Source organism: Chenopodium album, chromosome 9, assembly GCF_948465745.1.
Source record: "Chenopodium album chromosome 9, dcCheAlbu1.1, whole genome shotgun sequence".
In the NCBI taxonomy this organism is placed as follows: domain Eukaryota; kingdom Viridiplantae; phylum Streptophyta; class Magnoliopsida; order Caryophyllales; family Amaranthaceae; genus Chenopodium; species Chenopodium album.
In genome coordinates this window covers 70502749-70523044 of record NC_137842.1, presented here as the reverse complement: position 1 = coordinate 70523044, position 20296 = coordinate 70502749, and the positions used below count along the sequence as shown (strand labels likewise).

At 35.6% G+C, this 20296-nt stretch overlaps 3 protein-coding genes and 1 non-coding gene across 5 annotated transcripts; 2 read left to right on the top strand and 2 right to left on the bottom strand.

The window, feature by feature from the left end:
- Positions 1 to 213: 213 nt before the first annotated feature.
- Positions 214 to 2607, bottom strand: LOC145559099 (uncharacterized). Its single transcript, XM_081620511.1, has 5 exons — positions 2449 to 2607; positions 2203 to 2299; positions 1454 to 1532; positions 1271 to 1352; positions 214 to 656 (listed from the first exon to the last, which is right to left on the bottom strand). The coding sequence occupies exons 1-5, from the start codon at positions 2479 to 2481 to the stop codon at positions 516 to 518; spliced, it is 432 nt and encodes a 143-aa protein (XP_081476637.1). The 5' UTR covers positions 2482 to 2607; the 3' UTR covers positions 214 to 515.
- A 1294-nt stretch (positions 2608 to 3901) lies between these two features.
- On the top strand, positions 3902 to 12722 carry LOC145559096 (splicing factor U2af large subunit A-like). 2 transcript variants are annotated; one of them, XM_081620508.1, is made up of 14 exons: positions 3902 to 4092; positions 4607 to 4722; positions 5053 to 5369; positions 6596 to 6703; positions 9224 to 9285; positions 10005 to 10075; positions 10178 to 10225; positions 10318 to 10377; positions 10816 to 10876; positions 10973 to 11085; positions 11290 to 11736; positions 11833 to 11968; positions 12238 to 12305; positions 12390 to 12722. In XM_081620508.1, the coding sequence occupies exons 2-14, from the start codon at positions 4621 to 4623 to the stop codon at positions 12525 to 12527; spliced, it is 1731 nt and encodes a 576-aa protein (XP_081476634.1). In that variant the 5' UTR covers positions 3902 to 4092; positions 4607 to 4620; the 3' UTR covers positions 12528 to 12722. The 2 variants fall into 2 exon arrangements, with proteins under 2 accessions (XP_081476634.1, XP_081476633.1); XM_081620507.1 differs by having other exon boundaries at positions 9996 to 10075.
- A 3091-nt stretch (positions 12723 to 15813) lies between these two features.
- On the top strand, positions 15814 to 17885 carry LOC145558104 (uncharacterized). Its single transcript, XM_081619250.1, has 2 exons — positions 15814 to 17820; positions 17865 to 17885. Exons 1-2 carry the CDS (start codon positions 15814 to 15816, stop codon positions 17883 to 17885), a joined length of 2028 nt encoding a protein of 675 aa, XP_081475376.1.
- On the bottom strand, positions 16198 to 16304 carry LOC145560913 (small nucleolar RNA R71). Its single transcript, XR_014093506.1, has one exon. It is a non-coding gene; the product is annotated as a small nucleolar RNA R71 (small nucleolar RNA).
- Positions 17886 to 20296: the final 2411 nt, after the last annotated feature.

Genomic DNA, 20296 nt, shown 5'->3' with positions numbered 1-20296 from the left:
TACATGGAACCGGCCTCACCATAACATTTCGACAATACTTTGGCCTCGCCATAAAATTGCAACCTGACCCCTGGCCTCACCATAACATTTCAATAGGGCCAATTGATCTCGAGGTGACTTGTTATACTAACAAATGATAGACTAATATAGTTGAAAGTGTCTTTAATTCAATAAGAAACTGACTTTTATGAATTGAAATAAGAATGAAAATGATATTCTACAAAAACACCCCTGCTATTGAATAAATGTAAAAGATCAGGTCACAATATACAAGCTCTGACAGATTTTACCCTTTAGCTTCTTTATGAGATAAAAGCTCAAAAAATCAGGTCATCAACAGGATAGTTCATGATAATATAATTTGTGCCTAACTGCTACAATCCCCATAACAAAACGAAATCACCTTATATTTTGGCTGCAGCCAACTTCCTTCAGCAATGAAAACAGGTCAGATACTTCTAGCATAGAGGCTTCACGATTCCCAAATAAAGAGCAGATGTTCATAGATTCACACTTCATCCAGATGAACCCAATCCAAAAGACTTGACAATATTACTGACCCTTTCAGCAAATGTCCGAGAGGTTATCTTTTTACCGGGGACGTGGAAAGGATTTGAAACCGCATCCACATAAGCTGCATGGAACTTCCTAAAGAACTGGTTACACCCAAAGTACATACAATCAGCTTTACAAAATAACCAGCATTCAGACACACACACACACATACAAATAGTTTGTCATTAGAATGCACCAAAATCCATTTTCAATCTCCTGAACACACCATTCAGAGCTTTACCGAACAGCTATCATCATTTATTATGAAATAATAGAGAGCAGAGAATCTGAATATTCAGGCACTACCTAGAGTTATTCCTAAACCAGTCATTTAGCATTATTGTTTCATTATCACCTTATACCTAAATCTTGACAACCAAAAGCAGATCAAGAGTGCAGTTTCTTATAGCAGATAAATTATACAATGACTCCTAGATGCACGTGCACCACAAATGATCCACCATTATCTCAGCCACGCATACTAGAAAGATTGGAACCAGAGGTAGTATTCCCCTAGGGTATTAAAGCATCATTCTCATTTTTTAACAAAGCCAGCAATATCACAGCAACATTGTTTTACCCACAATTGTTCCAATACCAAATCAAGCAAACTTGCAAAAAAACATTAACCACATGAAGGACAAAAGGCACAATCCATAACAAGCACAATTTATTTTATGAAAGATCTCAAAGATTATCTTAGCTATATACTTACATTTCTCACGTCAGCATCTCTTACATCTAAATCGGTGGTCACCAAGATGAATTTCACCTTAGTGTTGGTCAAATAGCCATATCTGCAAGCAACAAAAAACTGATTATTAAAGGCTGCTAATATCACATTTCAAGCAATACAACTGATCCCACTTTACAAAATTTCAAGGGGAAAGATACCTACACTTTGTAGTTTTCTGTTGGATAAAGCAGACCTAGAAATGTTTCATTCAGCATCGGCCCAGATTTCTTGGGATTGTTCACTGAAACATAAAACAGAACACATGAGTTACCCAACATTACACCAAGCATGCATTGCACAATTACAAGGTGAAATATTCATATGTTATATATATGGAGTACGAACTACAAAGTACATATTTAAAATTGTTCCATTGTAAAAGCGTTTAACCAAAAAAAAAGAGAGAGCAAAAGATTTTCAAACTCTACTAATTCATGTTTTCTAATTCATAAAGAGATCAAAAGGCTGCTAATATCACATTTCAAGCAATACAACTGATCCGTCAAGCAACAAGAGAAGTCGAGACCTCAAAGTAATCACATTTTTGTTAAGATTTGATATATATGTTGATCAAATTTTGAAAATGGGTGTAATGTTGCAATTAAACAGAATTCATTTTGAATTGCCTTGTATCACCTCTGGGGACTGGGGACTGGGGTTAGGGTTTCAGCAATTACATTACATTAAAAAAAAAACAATTACCACCAAATCAAAATTTCAACTCAAAATTCCCACATTATAGGCAAATTACCACAAATCAAAGACGACACCTTGAAAATTAATGGTGCTTAATTACAACACAATATAGGAAAAATTAATAACAAGTACATGAGATGAAATCTATGCAAATTCACAAATCAAATAAAATCAAATCCAATCAAATGAATGGAGATCGGAAAGAGAGAGAAAACCTCGTTCGTCAATAACATCAAGGGAGCAGTGAACGATGTGATGAAGCTTAAGGGCATCATCACCTTCATTAAAGCTTTGAATGTAGAGTGGATTATTCTGCAAAAAAAACATACATTTTCAATTTTGTTAATTCGTATTTGCCCAGAAAAGAAAAAAAAAAAAAAAAAAAATCCAAAGATGGAGATAAAATAAATCAAAAGACAAATGCAGGAAATTGATGAAGAGATAATTAGAGAAAGATAGACCTGGTGGCCGACGACTGCAACACAGACGATCATCTTTTCGGAAGTTTTGAAAAATTGTCTAACTTCAGCTGTGTTAGACCAAAGTCACCTACATCAAACAACTAACTTTTGTAACAGAACTTATAAGGCTTCACTACTCCGTTTCATATTAACTCTAATTTTTAATTCCAATTTAACTAAAATGCAATATACGTACCGAGTAGTATTTAAGGCCGGTTCTCGTAAGATAATTTTCACTTCAATTCAGCTCTTAATTTTCTTCTCTTATAAAATTTTCAGTTCAGTCGTTCAACTCTAATAAGTTTAGTTCAATTCAAATGAGGTGAGTTCAGTCAATGGGAACAGACCCTTAATCGTTACTCAGTTTATACTCCGTAATATAATACGGCAAGCCAATTGAAAAGTTTATTATGGAGGGATTTTGTCACCACATACTTCTCCAATCTTCACTAGAGGCTTTTGGGGTAGGGATTAGCAAGGATTGGAACTTGTTGAATTCTTTCATTCTTTTGCTGTGGTAAAACTTATTCAAAATTAAGTGGATGATTATTTAGCTTAGTTACTACATAGTATAATTTAGAGCAAATACCCAAAACCTATCAAAAATTGAGATCAAATGCTATTTTTTTTTATTTTTTTTATTTTTTTTTTTTAAGTAAAAGCATGTTCTCTTAAACTTAATTTCAGTTCAGTTCAGTTTAGCTCCAATCAGTTCCTAATTTTTTTCTCTCATAAAATATTCATTTCGGTTCAATCAGTTACAGTTCAATTTATCGGAACAAGCCCTAATTGAGATCAAATTACATCTTACATCTACATCATTTGTTCTTGTGCCTCTTGTAGTAATAGGGAAAAAAAAAACATATACAAAATTACATCCTTGCCCCCGAAACAGTGATATTTGGAGTCGTCGACTAGTCGTAAAAATAAATGAAGGTTAGTACTCCTAGGGGGTGTTTGTTTAGGGGGATTAAAAGGGAGGGATAAGGATAAATGATGAGCAAAGAAGAAAAGTAGTGTTTGTTTAGTGGGATGGGGATTAAAAGGGGTTTGAGGATAGGGATTAAAACACCCCCTTATCCCTCCATTTCTATAACTAAGGGGGTGGTATAAGGGGAAGGGATAAAAAATTAGGCTAAAAATACCAAATTACTCTTAATGAAATTGAAAGGATAAGGGAAAACGTAGAAGAACATGGGATAAGGATAATGAAATTGAAAGGATAAGGGAAAACGTAGAAGAACATGGGATAAGGGAAAACGTAGAAGAACGTGGGATAAAAAATTAGGTTAAAAATTCCAAATTACTACTTATTCCTAATTTATTTCATATACTTACCAAACATGGGATAAAGATTATTTATCCTTATCCCGCCTATCAATTCCCTATTTTTATCCTTCCTCCTTATCCCTCTTATTCCTATCCCTCCAACCAAACATCCCGCTACTCCGTTAAAAAATCCAGACCGTAAAAGAACAAAACGCAATTTGGTGGAAGACCAAAATAGTGTTAACTGTTGCTCCGTACTGGGGAAGAAGAACCCTAATTCTTTATTTTCCCCTTTTTCTGTTCGCTCAATTCTAAGCGTTTTCTATTTGCTCAATCTTTCTCTGCAATCAATCCCCTTCGACTTTGCTCAATTAGGTACTATCTCTTTCTCTCTCCTCTCAATTTAAAATTCAATTTGCTCTTGATTGTAATTTTCTAGGGTTCGTGATTATGTCTCCTATTATACGATGTTCTAATTTAAAATCAATTGAAATTATTTATGTGATTGAATTGCATTAATCAATTGATTGTGGTGTTCTCTTTGTTTTAGAATTTACAATTACTGAAACAAGTTCGGAATTGTTAGTTTTCTAGGGTTCGTGATTCTGTCTCTTATTATTCGATGTTCTACTTTGGAATCAATTGAAATTATTTATGTGATTAAATTGCATTAATTAATTGATTGAGGTGTTGCACTATCTCTTTGTTTTAGAATTTACAATTACTGAAACAAGCTATGCATTGTTAATTTTAAGTTTGGTATAAAAAATTGAATATTTTTTTTCTTACTTTGGTTTTTTTGAAAGGTATTATATGAATTTCGAATTCTCCTATGTCATATGAAATTGTAATTGAAGTATTTTTATTTGTTGTTTTCTGTTTGCCACAGATTAGCCTTGAAAGATGTCGGAATACCAGGATGATCCTGATAAAAATGGTTCATCTCCGCAACCTCAAGAAAATGATCACGGGGGTGTAGATGAGAACAATGATGCTAAATCTCAGGTATATATAGGTTATGTTTTTGCTAAATTATGTAATTTACACGATATTAATAAAGCTGTAAAGATTGAACAGATAAAACAAGTTTGGAATTTGTTAGAGTTGTTGGTTTAAGGCTGTACTTTGCTTGATGCACCCTTTTAGCAGTACTCCCTCTAATGTGGCCGTGATAATGTGATTTGGATATCAATGTGATTTGGATATCAATGTGATAATTAAACCTTGATTGTGGTATTGTAGTACTTGTAGAGTTGTAGTATATGCTTTGTCAGTTTGTCATGTAGTCTAGGAGTTAAATTGTTTATTTCTGTGCTAACATGATGTTTTGGGCAGCATGGCTCGCGTGATCATGAGAGGAGTTCTTCAAGAAGTAGAGAGAGGGACAGGGAGAAGGGACGGGAGAAAGATCGGGATCGAGACAGGGATAGAGAGAAGGACAGGGACAAGGAGAGAAGTAGAGATAGGGATAGGGACAAGGATAGGGATAGAGATAGGGAGAGAGACAAAGGCAGGTCTCGTGATAGGGTTAGGGATCGGGATCGGGATCGTGATCGTCACAGAGATAGGCATAGGGATAGGAGTGATAGAAGTGATCGCCACAGAGATAAAGACATTGACGATGATTACTACAAAAGCCGAGATCACGATAGGTAATAAATTCAGCTTTCTTTGTTTTTTGTTGTACATCTTTTTACTGTTTTTGTTGTACTCAGTAATATCTTTTGGTAGTTTTTGGTACTTGGTAGTTTATTGATTCAAGTTTTATGCAACAATTTAATCATTCTATTAAATTCTTTAGTTTTTTGTTAAGGTTATGGTGATCGTACCTTTTCCCTTCGATAATCTCACATAAGAATGGACAAGGAATTTTTGTATGTTTAATTCTTTTGTTTGATTTAAAATTGATGTTGGGAAGCTGTCTTGGTCTCCTCCGTTAGGTAATAGACTAATAGGTTGGGAATTTTCTGACTTGATTTGATGCCTGAAATATCTTAGGATACTTATTCAGTCTCTATTAATCGTAGGAAGTAGGAATTGTAGGGACAACATTGTAAGTTGGTTAACGTTGTTGTGTTGACTTTTGTTTGTACATAGTGGCTACAAAATTGTGATATAGAAGGTTGGGCACATGGTATTAATTTTAAACACTTTGCTACTCCCTCTGTGTTTTAATAAGTGTTACACTTTGACCGACACATAGGTAAGTGGAGTAGTTGGAGTATTAAAAATTGTAAAAGAAAGATAGTGGAATTAATTATATATTGAAAAATAATGAATGTGAGAGTAAAGAAATAATAAAAATAGTAATAGTAGGTTTGGGTGGAGACCATGAAAGGAGAAAGATTTTATATTTAAATGTAGCTTTTTGCCGAAAAAAAAGGAAGTGTAACACTTATTAAAATCAGAGGGAGTATATGATATATGGCAGTGTTGCATGGAGGATTATTGATATTCAGAGGCATGTTCCATTGTAGGTCACTGTAACTAAAAAAACCCTTTGCCTTTTTTGCTCGTTGTCGTGGTAGCTTAGTTATATTGATTCCTGCTCCAAGTTGTTTTGGTTATTATCTGAATTATATAAGCTTAATAAGTCTTGCTTCCACGAGTTACATTGCTTTGTTTGTTAGGTATAAATTTTTTTTGTGTTGATTTTTTTGTGGTAAGATTTATTGAACTTTAATGGGTCGTACTATGTGAGGGCTAAATTTATTGGAAAGGTAATATATTGCGAATTTATTCCTGCCTTTGTTGAGCATAGAAAGTTAAAAGTATTCTGCTGCCTCCTTGAATCTCCTTGTATAAGCTAGTTTTTGGCCCACTTCCTTTCAAGCTTGTTTCCGCTTGATGCCACATTGATTGATATTTGTATGTTTAGGCGGAGAGATTATGATCGTGATAGAGATGATAGACACAAACACAGATCTCATTCAAGGGGAAGATCCGAGCATAGGTCCAGGTCTCGATCTCGTTCTCGCTCCAAAAGGTTGGTAAAGCTATAATCTCTAGCATATCATTTCTTGTATGCAACATATTTTTGCTTGCTAATGTGATTTATATTCATTCTAGTGCAAAATGTTTGACATCAATGGTTATTTGAACTATTAGAATCGTTAGTGATCTGATATCAACTTATCAAATGACAATTACTACATTTTATGGTTATACCTCAAGTCTTTTGTTATGTTCATGCCTCAAAGCATTTTATCTTGAAAGTGAATGCAGTCACAACAATATGCTCTACATTATTACAACTTTCTGTTATTAGAAGAATAATGCAAATATGCTCCCCCTTCTCTCTTGTTATCTTTCCTATTTTCTAATTCTCTTGACGATTTTAAGAAAACTAGTTGTAATTATGTGTTATTATGGAATATCAAATTTTAAGAGACCAGATTATATATGAGGTAACTATGAGTCTATGACTTTCACTTTTAGATTTCTTTTAATTTTTAATTTTAATTTTTTTAAAATTTGTTTTCTTTATTTTGTTGGAAAAATTGTCAAAAATAATACAAACTTTAAGTCGTCTGCCAAAAACAAGTCGAACTTTTGATTATTTCTGAATAATACAAACTTTGGGGAGTATCTACTTTAAACAAGTTATGACTTGTTAGTAACCTAATTAACTGGTTATGTAGACACATGTCGTTATCTTATTGGTTTGACCATTGAAATTGTTTTTTTTTTTTTAAGATTATTATTATTATTATTTAAAAAATAAAAATTAAAAAACTCCACACAGCTCCTCCACCAACCACCAGCACTACCATCGCCAGCCTCCCTCTCTCACAACCCGTCAGCGCCGGCCGCACCCAAATCCCCCTGACGCCAGGCGCCGCCCCCTCCCCCGCGTATCGTCCTTTCCCTCTTCCCTACACTTGCTAGAACAAACAACCACCCTTCCCAAAACCCTCCCTCTCTCGCAAAAACCACTTAAAACCATCTCCCACCCTAGAAAACCCTAATCGAACCTCCCCAGCCATCGGTAGGGGTTTGATTAGGGTTTTTTGAGGGTGGGGGATAGATTTTTGGTGGTTTTGCGGTGGAGGGAGGGTTTTGGGGAATGGGATTCGGTACATACGGTGGTTCAGGCAAACGTCGAGGAAAGGGGGTGACGCGTAGGGGAGGGGGTCGACGCCGATGCCGGGGGAGAGGGAATCTGGGCATGGCCGGCGCCGGGGGGAGGTTGATGCCGCTGGTGGCTGGTGGAGGAAATGGTTTTTCTTTTTTTTAATATTTTTTCCCCAAATTTTTTTTTTGAAAAACTTTTCCCCCAAAATTTTAATTTCTAATTAATCATAATTAAAGTTATTAAGAGCTAATTACATTGTTAAACAAATTTATTAAAAAGAATAAAAAAAATATATATAACCGGTCATTCAGGTTGCAGGTAAAATGACTTGTTTAAAGCGGATACTCCCCAAAGTTTGTATTATTCAGAAATAATCAAAAGTTCGACTTGTTTTTGGCGGATGGTTTAAAGTTTGTATTATTTTTGACAATTTTTCCTATTTTGTTTGATACTTTCCTTTTTTCTTTTGTTTTACTACTACCCTTATATGGCCATTGCCTGTCTAAGCTGTTGAGGAAAAAACAGTGCTCTCTTGTGCCTAAGACATTTTGAGGAATATTGAACATTGGTTTGTATATGGTGTCTCATACGGGACATGCACTTGCCACCTGCGTGGTGTGTCCTTAAAAACCTTTGAGTTTAGTCTCTCCTTAGTACTTATTGCAAGCATACAGATGAATACTTCCCACATCCCCTATTATGTTATGGATTGGAGTCTTGTTGTACGAGTTGAGATGATGTTGAAGTTGATGTAATTATTCAATCAGTGGAAAAATCTTTACCAAGACATCTTCGTTGTCTATTGTTGTTTATGGTTTTCTTTTATGGTCAACTATAATTAGGATGGAATGTGATACTTTCTAGTTTCTACTATAAATATTTATTTTTTTGAAGTTTCCTGATGCCTGTCTCCTTTTTCCTTTAGGTGCCTTTAGTTCTTTATAATTTCCGAAGGTAGCAGCAGCTGCACTTGATTGTTCCAGTTGTTTAAACCATGTCAATGTTTGAATAGCTTGTTCTCCATAGCATTATAAGATCTAACTAAATCTCTGCCTGAATGTTTGCTGTCATTTGTGTTTAAATTGCATTTCATGGGTTTCCTTTAAAAAAATTGCTGATTTTTTCACTGTTGAGGTTGCTTACATGTGCACCCCTTTTCCCCAACCCTTACCTTTATACATTATTACTTTTCACTTGTTGAATAGTTACCCTACCTCTTGTTACCACATTGGTCAGTTGGTATGGTTTTTGCATATCAGATTATCAGAGTATTTGACTGAATGGCTAATTAAAAGTCTTCTCCTTCCAATCTGTCAACTTATATCTCTTCAGTTGGCCATCATTGTGAATTTGTGGTCTATAATTTTATGTTTCTATAACTGTTCATGACATTTTTTCTTATCTGGTGGACTCTAACATATGTTGTTACAGCAAAAGGATAAGCGGGTTTGACATGGCACCTCCTTCTTCTGCAATGCTAACCACAGCTGCAGGTACATTTTGTGGTTCAATTGATGATTTATTGTAGCTATTACTTTTTTATTATGTGCCCCATCTCTCTTTCATTTCCCTTCTTTCCCACACCTCACTGCTGTCTTCTTGTCCCTAAAAGGTTGGTCATTCTGTATTGCGATTTTTTATTATTAAGTTAGCACCTGGTCTCAATTTGGCAATGCATGGTGTTACTTAACTGTAGTTTTCTCAATGTTGAATTTCTTGTTTTTATGTTATTTACTTGGTGATTTTTTTCTGGAACTGAGAGATGTTTTTGGTTTGTTCTTGTGTTTGGTGTTTTTGTTTTCTGTGTCCTATTTTTTTTGCATAAGAAGGCAATGTTGGGTCTTTTGCCCCACTCTGCTGACATTGGGCGTGAGCCGACTTCTGTAGCTTATATATACAAGGAGGAATCAATGGACCAGTTCGTCTTCAACCGGCAACTATTGCCTGTTTTTTGGTAGTCTTGCAATTTCCTCCAGCGCTTGCATCTAAATTATTTTTCCTCTTTATCTCTTATAATTAATGCGAATGCAAGAGCCAAGGAAACAATAGTAATTAGTGAGAGTTACTTTTCAATTTCCATGTACAAGTGTACCCAATAAATTATATATGGAGAGATATAAAAATAACTTCTTCTTTTTCTGCATTCTTTTCTTAACGGTTGAACTAGATTTTGCACTTGCTAATAGTTTATTTATGTTATTAGCCTTCACAGGTCAGATTCCTGGAACAGCTCCAACAATCCCTGGAATGTTCCCAAACATGTTACAATTGACTCAAGGGCAGGTATAAATTTTTTCCTTTTTCCTTTGCATCCTCAATTGTATTCTGGTATAGATCTAATTTATTTATGCAGCCTTTGATATTGTTATTTATTTTTGCTTGCAGTCATTAGGAGCTCTTCCCATTATGCCTATGCAAGCTATGACTCAGCAGGTTGGCTGAGTAGATCCTTTTCTACCAGCACATCTTCTTTATTTGTCTTTTGATTCCTTGTTTAAAATAGTTTATTTTTTAATTTTTCACAGGCTACTCGGCATGCTCGGCGAGTATATGTTGGCGGACTTCCTCCTTCAGCCAATGAACAGGTATTTCTAGAGACCTATTGTTGATTTACTTTTATCTGTTTATAGTAGTTTTTTAGAGTGATGTTCACTCTACTCCTTTTGAAAATCTTCACTTCACATTTTATTAATGTGGGAATTGATAGCTGCTAGATTGCAATTTATGTGGGAATAAGGGGTTTATTAGAGACAATTTTGCATTTTTGCTTGTTGGTTCTATTCCTGTGAAATTAAACTTGACCTTTTTTCACCCCAAAAGAGAGCTGTTAATATTTTTTTTGGTTAATTCATCATCTTATTTAGGGTTTTCTATAGGTCCTCCTTTTGCCTTTCTCTATCAGCATAATGATTTGCTTATTTCAGTGCTTTATTGTGTGTTCTGGATATTTTTACTATTCCTTTATTGTTGCTTCTATCCCTATCACTGCAATGACTTTAATATAATTTTTTTTTTCCTTGCAGTCAGTGGCAACCTTTTTTAGTCATGTTATGGCTGCAATTGGAGGAAATACTGCCGGACCAGGTCTGTGTAGAAATTGTAACTTCATTGAGAAGAAAACAATCTTTTGTTAACTGATTCCCTTTTTTTTTTTTTTTTTTTTTTTTTTGCCGTGCTTAGGTGATGCTGTTGTCAACGTTTATATTAATCATGAAAAGAAGTTTGCTTTTGTTGAGATGAGGTCTGTGGAGGAAGCTAGTAATGCTATGGCATTAGATGGTATCATATTTGAGGTATTTTGCATTTCTCTTGTGTAGATGACATTTTAGTTACCCTGCTTTTACTAGGGATTGCTGAGCAATTTATGTATATCATCTACTTCCATGTAATAAATCTGAATTGTTAAATTGTTATAAGCTAGTACTCCCTCATTCTTAAATTGATAGTCCCAGTCCCATAAGCTGAGACTAAATATGATTTGCTGTGTACTTGTTTAGGGTACACCAGTTAAGGTGAGAAGACCTAGTGACTACAACCCAAGTCTTGCTGCAACCCTTGGTCCTAGTCAACCCAATCCAAATCTGAACTTGGCTGCTGTTGGACTGACACCTGGGTCAGCTGGTGGACTCGAGGGCCCAGATCGCATTTTTGTTGGTGGGCTACCTTACTACTTAACTGAATCACAGATTCGGGAGCTATTAGAATCTTTTGGACCCCTTCGTGGTTTTGACCTTGTGAAGGACAGAGAAACTGGAAACTCAAAGGGTTATGCCTTTTGTGTTTACAATGATCCCTCAGTCACTGATGTAGCCTGTGCAGCTCTGAATGGAATTAAAATGGGTGATAAAACACTCACAGTTAGACGTGCTAATCAGGGAGCAGTCCAACCAAAGCCTGAGCAAGAGATTGTATTGCAGCATGCTCAACAGCAGATTCTGTTGCAGGTGATTTTTTTATTTTATTTTATTAATTTTATATGTTCATTTCTTCCACTTGCTTTAACTAGTGTGTATCATTGATCGCTTTATCTTGAATTGCAGAAGCTCATGTTTCAACCTGGACCACTTCCCACCAAAGTTGTGTGCTTGACTGAAGTAGTTACTGCTGATGATCTTAAAGATGATGATGAGTATCAAGATATAATGGTAGACATGAAAGAGGAAGGTGAAAAGTTTGGTATGTATCTGCTGTCCATTTTTTCCGGGCTGGACCCTTTAGTCTTTTAGTATTTCTTTTATTTATCCTTTGTTTTAGCTTTTTTCACTGCTGTCAGTCTGTCACTCCCACGTAGTCGTGCTGTAAAAAAGCAGCCATAAGTTGAGACAAAACTTCCCTCTAAACTTTTACTTGTTATCTGTTTCCCTTTTCCTTCAGGCTTCATATCATTTGATTTGTTGGCCTTTCTACTATTTTATTTTATTGATGCAATTCCTTGCTCTCTGTAGGTTCTTTAGTGAGGGTTGACATCCCACGACCAGGACCAAATGGAGAACTTGCACCTGGAGTTGGAAAGGTTCTTAACAAACCCGCTTCCTTTCAAATAAAAGTCTGGAGTCGGTTTATAATTCTAATCGTTTTTTCTCAATGTATGTATTAGGTGTTTCTGGAATATGCTGACACAGAAAGTTCCTCTAGAGCACGAGCAGGAATGAACGGAAGGAAATTTGGCGGAAGCCAAGTGGTTGCAGTGTTTTATCCTGAAAATAAATTTGCAGAGGGTGTCTATGATGGGTAGAACTTAATTGCATTTCCTACCTCATGTACTATTATTAGCGCCATTTACTGATTTTAGTTACAATTGTAGGCTACGTATATCCTTGGATTTCGTTGCATTTGTCCTATGTAAAATTTTACCAGAATGTCGATATCTGTATGTTAAATATTTCTGTTGCTAATAATACAATTAACTACCGTGCTTGATTTTTAGAAACCTTGTCAAGTTGTTATAATGATATAGGCCAAGGGGTAATTTGTTGGCTTAAACTGCTTAGTAGAAACGACCTGTGCATGTTTTTGAGAAGACAGGTTGCTGAAGATGTGGACTCCGAAGCCTTTGCGGCACAAAACCATGAATCTCCTCGATATCATCTGCTTAAAGATACTAATGCTTGACATGCCTAAGATCTAATGTGCAAGTAATATTCTCGAGTCCCAAATATTCCCCTTTGTTTTCAATTATTTTTGACCAAAAAATTACCAAGTTGAATCATATAAATCTTTGGGCTTTGTTTATTCTTGGTGTTAACTTATATGACGTTTTGAATTTGATATTGACTACTACGCCATTAAATGGTCAGGGACTCGAGGTTGATATGGAATTGTCTATTCAAGAGAATGCTACCTTCATTACATGTTATTTGCAACAATTTGACATAAAGTATAGAGGAAAAATGTCTAACCGTTGCAAATAATATATAACGGAGGTAGTACATTGACTATAAATGTCAAATTTTGCTCATTATAAATCATGATAAGCTCATCATCAAATCATTAATCAATTTACTTAAAATCTTTGACTATTTTTTGTATAATATTTTGACTTTGGATTTGGATATAAAATTGGAATTAGTTGCTATAACATTATTTTAATAGAAATTGGTTTTTCTCTCACAATTTTTGTGGCTAGAATCGTGATAGAATTACATTACTTGCCCTAGCAAACAAGAGTTCCTTTCCCCATCCATGAAAATGTTCTTTTTCCCCTCGTATTCTCATGTAGGAACATCCCAATTCTTTGCTTGAACAACCGAATATATCATTTTATATGCTTACACATCAAGCCATACCTAGACATTATTATACACAAAATAAATATTACAAGCCATGTAATATGAAGTTTGACCTACCTGTTTGAGAAGGTCACGAATTTTTTATGATTCTTTTCAATGAATTGCACATAACATCCCACCCATATGTTCCCAATTATAATTTCATTCCTATAGTATATGATGTAAACAATCTAACCAACAAATTAATGTTTTTTTTTTTTTTTTGAGGAAAACAAATTAACGGTTGTGATATGCTTGAAACACAACATAATATGTCCTTTGAAGTATATGCACAGTGCACCCTTAAAAAATTACCCACAACCTGAGATTTGTGAGCCACATAAAAATCAACTCGAATTTAAAACAAAATAAAATCAACTTGAGAATTTGGGCATAATGCGACATTATTACTTCATTCGGTTGAATGTTCTAACAACTATTACTTCATTTTTATTATTATTATTTTTGTTTTTTTTAATTATATTTTTTTATCATGCCTCTTTCTAAATAGTAGAAACCTCCACATTCTATATGTTATTGTTTGGATAAAATAGTAATGAATCAGCTTCCCAAATATCGAACCTAAACTCTTGATCTACCTGAAGACGAAGCTAGCATTTGATTCAAAAAACTTATGTGTTGTTGATAACACGATATTATACATGATTTTATATGTGATATTTGGTCATATTTTATTGTGTTTTCTTCATTTTCCTAATCTTTTTGAGCTATTATTCTTCCTATTTCGATATTGCTCTTCTCGGTATGTTTGCTTTTGTTTTTATAGGATTAGGGCTCGATTTGCGTGGAATTTATTCTGAGCGTGAGATAGTTCTTCATATGGAGCGTTTCTAGCACCAATGGAGCATCGATGGAGCATTTTGGCAGCCTGCTCCACAGCTCGGTTGTGGCGTGCAATATGTTGGCCACAACCTGGTTGTGGGCGTCGATATTGGAGCAAGGAAGAGGCAAGGACAGCCCGTTCCACAGCCTGGTTGTGGCCGTTTTCCTCGTGCCACAACCCACTTGTGGCAGCTCGTTTTGGTGGCGTTTGAGAGTCCTATTTAGATAAAAATACCTAGTTTTATGCTAGGATATAAATAGGTTTTAGATAGTCTTTTATTTGATCACTTTTTATTCATTGTTCAGATATTATTTTTAGACTTCTTTTTGGGTATTACGTTCTTCCATATTATTTCCTAGGGTTTGTTTTCAAGATTCAAGATTTCATAATTAATTCCAAGTATTGATTTCTTCTCTCAATTCTCTTATTTTATTATTGTTAATTATGTTTTCTTTATTGATTATCATTATTGTTTTCATTAATATGTGTGAGTAGTTTCCTTGTTCCAAGATCTAGCGGAACCCGAATATGATTAATGCATGATTTAATTCTTTAAATTCTTTAATGATAATTGCAATTGATATGCTTAATTGATTGTGCTCATGCCAATATTAGATTAGGGATAATTAGTATTGTTATTAATCCATTGTTTTAATCACAACGGGAGTTGGGTTTTGACGGGTTTGAATAAATCAATTAAGGGTTTGAAGTTCATCACGGAAGTAGGTGAACGGATGATTAGGAAGTTAGAGTAATGTGCTCAAAGTCTTTAATTTGCATGATTCCACGGAAGTAGGCTTGATTGTGATTAGAGAAGCCATTGATAACTCGGGAGAGACCATTGGTATTATATAGGGATTACTTTTCCTCATTAATCAATTGAATTATATGTTAGGGGTAGAACGACTATTGCATTAATTGTATTCGTGGTGATGCTTGATCTTGGATGTTTGTAGCATTGATTTATCATATTATTTAGTTTAATCGCTTTAATTAGTTCTTTAGTTATTGATCCTCATTTGTTTGATTTGGTTACTTGCTTAGTATTTGCTTGAGTCTATTTAATTAGTTAAACCATAGTCTCTTGGGATCCGACCCTTGCTTGCCCTTCTACATAGTAGTGGTCTTGTTAGGTTATCTTTGTTAGGTACGCGACACGCCTATCAAATTTTGGCGCCGTTGCCGGGGACTAACGGTTTTATACTAATTATTTGTGATTCGTTTTTACTAAGCATTTATTTTGTTGCTTCGGCTATTGTTCCTTGTTTCTTTGATCTTCCGTTTTAGTTTCTTTGTTGCATGCAAACTCGAAGTTCAGGTTCAGATGATTTAACACCTTTTGATTCTGAGATCGAAGCTACTGCAATAAGACAAAGAGGTAAAAGGAGGAAAATCGAAATACAAGAGACATGGTTGATCCAGGAACAAAATCTCTTTTGGAGTATGGTATTCCGGATACAACAACTGGATTCCTCTCTAGTATTGTAAGACCACCTGTCACCGCTCAAAGTTTTGAGTTGAAACCCCAATTCATACAGTTCATTTCCAATGACTCTTTTGCGGGTTTACCGAATGATTGTCCTGTGACTCACATTGATAGTTTCTTGGAGAAGTGTGACACCATGAAGCTCAATGGTGTCACTGATGATGCTATTAGACTACGCCTTTTCCCTTTTTCACTACGGGATAGAGCCAGGGAGTGGTTACGAGATGAAGGTATTGGTTCTTTTGATACGTGGGACAAGCTTGCCAAGGCTTTTCTAGTCAAATTCTTGGGGCAAGAGAAAACCGCAAAATTAAGGAACGAGCTATCTACTTTCCATCAATCCAATGACGAATCCCTATATGAGGCATGGAGAAGATTTAAACGATTGCAAAGACAATGCCCTCACCATGGTATTCCAGAGTGGATGTTGATCCAAACGTTCTATAATGGTTTGACCCATGAGTTTCGCATATACATTGATGCTGCGTCTGGAGGTTCCATCATGACTAAGAACCCAACCGATGCGAAGGATTTGATTGAGAAGATGGCGGCTAATGATAATTACCATCCAAGGGGACGAAACGCTATCAACATAGGTAATAAACATGATGTTGATGCTCTAACCATGTTGACTAGTTCTGTGCAGGCACTAACTCATAAAGTCAATCAACTCCAAGTTGAGTCCCCTCGACCCTCGATGGAAACTTGTCAGATGTGTGGATTGCAAGGCCATACTGCACGGGAGTGTCAACCCAATTATGATGGAATGACGATTGAGCAAGCTAATGCTATTTATACCACGACCTCCACAAGGCCATTTGATGAAGGGTGGAGAAATCATCAAGGGTTCTCATACAAGAACACTCAAGCTATAGCAAATCCTCTACCACCACCCGCTTTTCAAGCATGGGCACCTTTCAATCATCATCCCATACACCAACCACCACCTCAATCTTCAAATATTGAATCCATAATGGAGACTTTTGCTACTTCCCAACAACAACAACAAGAGCTTATTTCAAAGCAATTTGAGTTACAAGCAAAGCAGAACGAATATTTTGAAAACTCGATCCAATTGCTCGTTGCTCAAAATAAGAGGATAGAAACTCATCTTTCTCAACTTTCACAGCAAGTGAGTCATCTAACAACTCTTCAAGATCAAGCAAAATTCCAGACGAAACAATGCAATGCAATTTTCGTGAAGAGTGTTGAATCAACTACAGGAGGACTAGAAGAGAAAGTATGCAATGTGGAGTCAAGAACAGAGAAGCATGAGAGAGAAGGTCACAAGTATGTTGCTCCACAAGCATATGAGGAGCCGATGCCTTTCCCGCAAAGGTTATCAAAAGCCGTGCTCGATAAGCATTTTGGGAAGTATTCTGAGACTCTAAAGAAGGTATATGCTACCATTCCTTTTTCCGATCTTGTAACTCAAATGCCTCAATTTGCAAATTTTGTGAAAGGAATTCTAGATCATAATCATAATGATAAGAAATTAGAAGGTTTAGTAGTAAAGGAGAAATGTCCTGATCTTTTACATGATAGCTTACCACCTAAATTGCATGACCCTGGTAGTTTTACTATCCCTTGTATGATAAACGAAACATATTTTGATAGGGTCTTGTGTGATCTAGGTGCTAGTGTTAACTTAATGCCTTCTTCAGTGTATGACAAATTAGGTTTGAAAAACCTTAAACCCTCTCATATATCTCTTCATATGGCTGATAGAACTGTTAGACTTCCTAAGGGTGTAGTTGAAGATGTATTAGTTGGGATTGGTGAATTTGTTTTTCCTGTTGACTTTGTTGTAGTGGATATGAAAGAAGACCATAAGATCCCACTTATCTTTGGTCGCCCCTTTCTTGCTACAAGTCAGGCTTTAATAGATGTTCCTAAAGGACAAGTGACCATTAGAGCTCGGGATAAACAAGTTGTGTTTAAACTTTTCAATGACCATAATTTTACTTTTGATAGTGGTACTTGTTTGAGTATTGATGCTACTAACCCTTTGGTTGATAAGAGTATATCTAATAGAAATCTTGGGAGAAAGGAGGACGACATTTCAACACATGATGACTTTAGCTACATCAAAATGAGTTCGGATACAATTCATATCAATTCTTGCGTGAAGGAGTCCTATAGAGGTGGACATATTTACAGACAAGACCGTAGAGTATCCTCTCTGCATGGTGGTGATCCGGGTTGAGCTACTAGAGGAGGTCGAGCTAAAGACCTTAAACAAGCGCTAAATGGGAGGCAACCCATTCCGTTTTTTTTATTTATTTTATTTTCACTTTATTTATTTATTTATTCATTTATTTTCTTTTTAGTTTGGGGTTATGATGCGACGTTATTTTGAGGGCGGTCCCAGCTCCGCCCTTAGGTATGATCCCGCCTCTGCCAGTAGGGCCTGGTTTTTTTTTTCCTTGCTTGTTCTTATTCTATATATGTTCACATTGAGGACAATGTGAAGTTTAGCGTGGAGGAGGGTTTTATTATCCCAATGAATTGTAAATCATGCTTCCCTGTGCCCCATACTTAAAATTGTTTTGATTCTTGGTATATGATGATGAGTATTGTGGATAAGTTAGCCATGATTTGATATTTGATTGCTTGGATGCCTTAACATGCGTCAATTTTGCCCAACTGCTTGTGAATATAGTGCTTGACTAGTTGATTTGGTGAGGAATGTGTGTTAGTTCCTGGTATGTCAATGAATTTGAGTATTGGTTTGTGACTATAAGTAGTGTTTTACGACTCATTATTATGCACATTGAGGAGGACGAAGGCGTTCATTCTATTAGGTGGCCTTCAGACGATATTAGATATATTTGTTCCCTTCTTGCTACCCATGTTGTTGCTTGTACCTTTTTATTGTTTATTTAGCCACATTACAAGCTGATTCTGCCCCATTGGTTACTAGTCCCAAGCTTAGCTTGGGGGAGCTATTAGTGAGTGAGGTAAGGGAGTTTGTAGTGTGCTTATTTTTTGCACAATTTGGGTGGTTATGAGAAGTTGTTTATTCTTGATTGTGGTTTATTTTTGATGATTATGGAAGTTAAATCTTTTGAGAAAAAATAAAGCATGATGTTGATAAAAAAAAAAACAAAGTTCAAGAAAAAAAAGTGAAAAAATGAGAAATTTGAGTAAGAAAAAATTTGAGTTTCAATGAAAAATTTCAAATTTGAGAGTTAAAGTTTGTTATTCGTTCAAGTGTTACATTATTATATTTTTATGAGTGAAATTTGTAAGTGTTGGGATTGTTTGATATGTTTGGAGTTATATATTTGGTGGCTTTTGGTGGAGTTGAGTATGTTGGAGATGATTGGTCATTATTTATTTTTGACTTTGATTTTGTTAGGATTTGGCTCCCTTTTAGCATAGCTTTTCTCTCACATTTTCCCAAATATTTCCTACCCATTACCCTAACCTTACATTACAAGCTTTAAAGACCTTCCGACCTTTGTGCATAGAGTTGTGTGAATGTGAAAGTAGTTACTTATCAATGCAAGGAATGACTTGACATATTCCGAGTCGACTATTAGGTTGAGTGTATGTCTTTTTAAACACACGAGTGCGTGAGTTGGGAGGGCATCGTTCACATGATGGGATTGGGATGGAGAGCGATCGAGTACATCTTTTACTCGCCACATAAATGAGAGTCAAGTGTGTGAGCACTAGTCTTGAATTCTATATGCTCTTGTGGTTTGCTCTATTTGACAATTGTTAGGGAGGATGAGTGATTGGATGGATGAGATTGGTTGATTTTGAAGCATAATTGTTAGATTTACCTTGAATTGGTTGTTCTTGATTTTGATTAATTTTGGGGTGAAGTATTGATTTATTTATTCATTGCTTTACTCGAGGACGAGCAAAGGTTTAGCTTGGGGGAATTTGATAACACGATATTATACATGATTTTATATGTGATATTTGGTCATATTTTATTGTGTTTTCTTCATTTTCCTAATCTTTTTGAGCTATTATTCTTCCTATTTCGATATTGCTCTTCTCGGTATGTTTGCTTTTGTTTTTATAGGATTAGGGCTCGATTTGCGTGGAATTTATTCTGAGCGTGAGATAGTTCTTCATATGGAGCGTTTCTAGCACCAATGGAGCATCGATGGAGCATTTTGGCAGCCTGCTCCACAGCTCGGTTGTGGCGTGCAATATGTTGGCCACAACCTGGTTGTGGGCGTCGATATTGGAGCAAGGAAGAGGCAAGGACAGCCCGTTCCACAGCCTGGTTGTGGCCGTTTTCCTCGTGCCACAACCCACTTGTGGCAGCTCGTTTTGGTGGCGTTTGAGAGTCCTATTTAGATAAAAATACCTAGTTTTATGCTAGGATATAAATAGGTTTTAGATAGTCTTTTATTTGATCACTTTTTATTCATTGTTCAGATATT

Excerpts from the sequence above, each read along its gene's own strand:
- LOC145559099 (XM_081620511.1), bottom strand. The coding sequence starts at position 2,481 with ATGATCGTCTGTGTTGCAGTCGTCGGCCACCAG. Across the intron at positions 2,300-2,448 it reads TTGCAGTCGTCGGCCACCAG|AATAATCCACTCTACATTCA; the intron begins GTCTATCTTTCT and ends TTTTTTTTGCAG. Across the intron at positions 1,533-2,202 it reads TGATGTTATTGACGAACGAG|TGAACAATCCCAAGAAATCT; the intron begins GTTTTCTCTCTC and ends TTTATGTTTCAG.
- LOC145559096 (XM_081620507.1), top strand. The coding sequence starts at position 4,621 with ATGTCGGAATACCAGGATGATCCTGATAAAAATGGTTCATCTCCGCAA. Across the intron at positions 10,076-10,177 it reads TACAATTGACTCAAGGGCAG|TCATTAGGAGCTCTTCCCAT; the intron begins GTATAAATTTTT and ends TTTTGCTTGCAG. Across the intron at positions 10,378-10,815 it reads CTCCTTCAGCCAATGAACAG|TCAGTGGCAACCTTTTTTAG; the intron begins GTATTTCTAGAG and ends TTTTCCTTGCAG.
- LOC145558104 (XM_081619250.1), top strand. The coding sequence starts at position 15,814 with ATGGTTGATCCAGGAACAAAATCTCTTTTGGAGTATGGTATTCCGGAT. Across the intron at positions 17,821-17,864 it reads TTAGAGCTCGGGATAAACAA|TGGTACTTGTTTGAGTATTG; the intron begins GTTGTGTTTAAA and ends TACTTTTGATAG.